A 4,944-nucleotide genomic window follows, 5' to 3' on the forward strand; every position below is an offset into this window, starting at 1 on the left:
AACACGCAATGACTGCTACATTTAACAAAGCCCCATATGAACGTTGATGCTGACAAATCCTGATATAACTGTTGGTAACCAGTGAAACATAATTCGTGTTATCAAATGTCAAATGTTGTACATGTAATAAAAAAGCTGCATTAAGAATGTTATAAAGTGCATATTAGTATAAAATATTCTAGACACAACACTGGTGGGAAGAACGAGCCTACCCATGACCTTTACCCACGTATGAAGTGTCAGGAGGAAATCGTTTTGCATCAATCAAATTATTCCTTTGAATTTTCATTGTAATTATTATTCATTAGTGTATGGAAATAGATTTTTCCTCTAGACCCGTACCTACGGCAAAGGTACACGAGAAACCACAACAATAATGACATAGGGAAATGGTGATATTAAAATACCCATACGTATACGCCTAACCCTTTTTTAGTCCAAACAGTCTTTGACCCATCGTTAATTTGTACCAATTAAATTATCATAAAAAAATGACATTAACTACTTAAGAACAATGGACACATTCAAGATAAAGAAAGTTAAAGTCTCACCTATGCTAATCACCTTAAGATTCAAATCTATAAAAACGCGTAGTAATTGTGTGTCTGACACAAACTTGTCAGAGAATTCCCAACAAGGTTTTTGAAGAAAAAGGTAAGAGCACGGTTTTATCGTTTTTGGTTAGACCACATTACTCTTGGCTTTGGTGGTTTTTTAAACATTATATTTCATTCAGTACATTAGATAATTGCTTAATTGTTCTAAACGTGGTACAATATATTTGCATTTCCTTGTAACATTCTTTAGTGCTTTATACAATAACACTTCGCCATGCTGATAGTTTTGCTAATTTACAAGACAGTACTTATTAGCATTCGTTCTTTTTGTATTTTACACGACAGGACTTCACAGTCATATGCTTCATATTTACACAATACGGCTTAATATTATTATATAAGACTCTTTTAAACAATTTGAAGGGTAGCATTTGTTCAAATATCTAGAACAAAATTATAGATGAAATAATAGAATGAACTATTTGTTAAATCATGCAGCGATCCAGACAATTCAGTATGTTTAATAATGAAAAGACACTTATGAATACATTACTATTACGTAATACGTACCATGAAATGTTAGTTACAAGCTAAGTACGTATCTCTAACGAAAACTTAACTGGTATAAAAATGTCTAAATCATTCGTTCCATCTAATTAAATCGATATGAATACTTCACCAAGTTAAAGAACCCTAATTTGATCCAGGTGAAAACTACTTTTCTAGACTAGTTAATCAAAATTGTTTTAATGAATCCAATGATAGATTAGAATTAGTTCGCAAGGTATAAATCTAGTATTGTAATATATCAGCGATACATATGCGGACTAAAACTTCAGATACAAAGTTATAACTTACTTACAAAATACTGTTTGTAGCAGACTACCAATAAAGATGCTAATTGTAATAGGAAACAATATCGATACATCGTTGTAAACGACTAACAATATAAATATACAGTTGTGATATATTAAACAATCTACATGTACAAATATAGTTGAATAGACTTACAATTCAGAAACTAGTCGAAACAGACTTACAATGCAGAATTCACAGTTGATTTGAGTGAACACTTAATGCATATCTCTATGAAATTGTTAAGTTTGGAACATTTACTGCAGACTTCACGTGTTACTTCAATAGATACTTTGTGTTTTTTCAGTTTGACAAGATGTTGTACCAGGTAGTATTTGCGCTATTGGTAGTCATGGTAGCAGCCGATTCAGAGCCTTCTTACCAAAAGGTCAGTAAAGGTTACGGTAAAGGCGTATCCAAGGGATTCAGTGGCAAAGGATTCAACGGATATAACAAAGGGTACAACGGATTCAATAAAGGGTACAATGGATTCAACACAGGGTACAATAGATACAACACGGGATATATGGGATACAACAATGGAATGATGAATCCTAATTTCGGTTTCAACGGATTCAACAGAGGTTTCAACGGTTTTAACGCAGGTTACAACGGATTCAACAATGGGAACAATGGATTCAACAATGGGTACAACGGATTCAACAATGGGTACAACGGATTCAACCAAGATTATATGGGATCCAATGGCTACAACGGATTCAGCAACGGTTACAATGGCTACAAGAAAGGAAACAGCATGTCCAATGGCGGTATGTACGGAAGTTTTGGCTCGCCAATGGGAAACGGATTCAATATGAACCGTCGAGTCTATCCTGGATATCCAAGATTTGGTGGAAACTCCTACTCCGTATACCGACCTAGGGGCTATTTCGGGGATGACGACGACTACAAATTTAGTGGAAACTTCCCAAGTCAAGTTATGAGAGGATCTTTCTCCCAGCGCCCCTCCTTTGGAGGGTATAATAGCGGTTACAGGGGAATGTCCATGAACAGATTTGGAGGTCCCTACCAAGGATTTAACATGTTTAGGTCTTCATATCCTAAAATGGGATACAAGTCCAGCATGTCAACCAAAAAGGTGAGTAAATCAATGAAATAAATATTTGATTCAATTGCTTATCTCCATTAAAAAGTTTGTAAAACTAAACGATATTTAATAGAAAAATGTGTACAAATTAAGCGTTTCTGTTTAAAATTAAAATTAAAATTAGTAGTCCATCTATCATAGCATGTATGACTTACACTTGCTTGTTTCTTTTTACTTGTAGGGTTCCTACTAAAATTCCTCACCAACAGACTAGACAAGACCGAACGATCTCGCGTGCGACCTAGATATGTGATTATACAATGTAAATTATTTCCAATTAAATATGGTTTGTTTGTTTCTTGAATACAATATACGTGTTGCTTCTTTCTCTCGTGTGAATGAGATTTATTAATTTGTCATGCTTTTCATAACGTATTCAAAAAAGATGACGTCACACATATCCCTCTGGGCAATGTTCTAGTGTTTTTTAAAAGTGTGTGTACCAAGCATTTACCATAACAACCACTTATTCTACCGTCGCTTCATTTGAATCTGAACAAAAAAAATGTTGCCTTTGAATGCAGCGAATAGAAGATACCGTTATGATTGGTTAATAGCAAAAAAGTGATATTTTCACACCGTGAAAAAATCACTTTTGATATTTGTCACAGTGTGAAAGATATCATTTTTATTAAGTTGATAGAATCCGATATTTCACTGCCAAAAATGACGCTACTGAGAAAAACACGATACTTTTCATCAAAACGTGAAGTTAATTAATCCTTATCCTTGTCCACTAAAACTGTCCCGAGAAATTTTCGCTGCAGTTTAATTTCCGCCTTCTATGTCCTTTATGACCCTAGCGGTTGATAGGACGTTAAAGCGAATGTTTGTAAACAACATAATATACACAGCAATTAAATGTTTTGGGCGAATTCAAATTGGGCCAAAATGGATTTTACCGTGAAAAGGGAGAAAAGTTGACTGGGCGAAAAATTCGCGGTATACAGTAACCATATTCAGGGACTTCCATATTCGGCGACAGATTTAACACTTGACCTACAGAATAAGTTCCCTAGGTACGGTCCGACACAGGACAAGATCGATACAAGACTACATAAAGGTCGATTGAGCAAGCGCATGCCGTGGCGAACCGCCGATACCTTGGTTCAGCGAGGTTTGGAAGCTTAATTAGGTCAATATGGAGAGCGGGAATACAGACAGTTTCACCAAACTAAACATTTCACTTCAAACTATGCTTATTATTTTCTTAGTGTATATTTTTTTTTATAAATATCACCAAAATTCAGAACGATGTTTGACCATTTACACGATTAACACACAGACAACACAAAAACCAGTGCGGAGTTAATAGTTGCAATCGTATTTTATGAATATGATTACTAGCTCGGTCCTGTCACACAACTCGTCAAGCGACACATTGCATCGCCCACTCCAAAGTGTTCTTGTTTCGATAACCTGTAAGGCATAAAGTTATTGCTGGAGGTGTTGCCAGTCAAAGTTTAACAGTACCCAGGTCCTATCAATGTATTACTTGTCGTACAAAAGTACCCAGGTCCTATCCATGTATTACTTGTCATACAACAGTACACAGGTCCTATCAATGTATTACTTGTCATACAACAGTACATAGGTCCTATCAAGGTATTACTTGTCATACAACTGTACACAGGTCCTATCAAGGTATTACTTGTCATACAACAGTACACAGGTCTTATCAAGGTATTACTTGTCATACAACAGTACACAGGTCCCATCAAGGTATTACTTGTCATACAACAGTACACAGGTCCTATCAATGTATTGTCATACAACAGTACACAGGTTCTATCAAGGTATTACTTGTCATACAACAGTACACAGGTCCTATCAAGGTATTACTTGTCATACAACAGTACATAGGTCTTATCAATGTATTACTTGTCATACAACAGTACACATGTCATATCAATGTATTACTTGTCATACAACAGTACACAGGTCCTATCAAGGTATTACTTATCATACAACAGTACACAGGTCCTATCAAGGTATTACTTATCATACAACAGTACACAGGTCATATCAATGTATTACTTGTCATACAACAGTACACATGCCCTATCAATGTATTACTTGTCATACAACAGTACACATGTCATATCAATGTATTACTTGTCATACAACAGTACACATGCCCTATCAATGTATTACTTGTCATACAACAGTACACATGTCCTATCAATGTTTTACTTGTCATACAACAGTACATAGGTCCTATCAATATATTACTTGTCATACAACAGTACACAGGTCCTATCAAGGTATTACTTATCATACAACAGTACACAGGTCCTATCAAGGTATTACTTATCATACAACAGTACACAGGTCATATCAATGTATTACTTGTCATACAACAGTACACATGTCATATCAATGTATTACTTGTCATACAACAGTACACAGGTCCTATCAAGGTAT

General features: G+C 35.2%; 1 protein-coding gene across 1 annotated transcript in view; it reads left to right on the forward strand.

Annotated features, from left to right (window-relative positions):
• The first annotated feature begins 1,764 nt into the window (after nucleotides 1-1,764).
• The window catches only part of LOC110459189 (ATP-dependent RNA helicase A-like), an 8,265-nt gene continuing 5,085 nt past the window's right edge, over nucleotides 1,765-4,944 (forward strand). The window contains exon 1 of the mRNA XM_021511332.1: nucleotides 1,765-2,511. Coding sequence (XP_021367007.1) covers nucleotides 1,765-2,511 — 747 coding nt within the window. The remainder of the gene's footprint in view (nucleotides 2,512-4,944) is intronic.

The sequence above is a fragment of the Mizuhopecten yessoensis genome, unplaced genomic scaffold (assembly GCF_002113885.1).
Source record: "Mizuhopecten yessoensis strain PY_sf001 unplaced genomic scaffold, ASM211388v2 scaffold9985, whole genome shotgun sequence".
In the NCBI taxonomy this organism is placed as follows: Eukaryota; Metazoa; Mollusca; class Bivalvia; order Pectinida; family Pectinidae; genus Mizuhopecten; species Mizuhopecten yessoensis.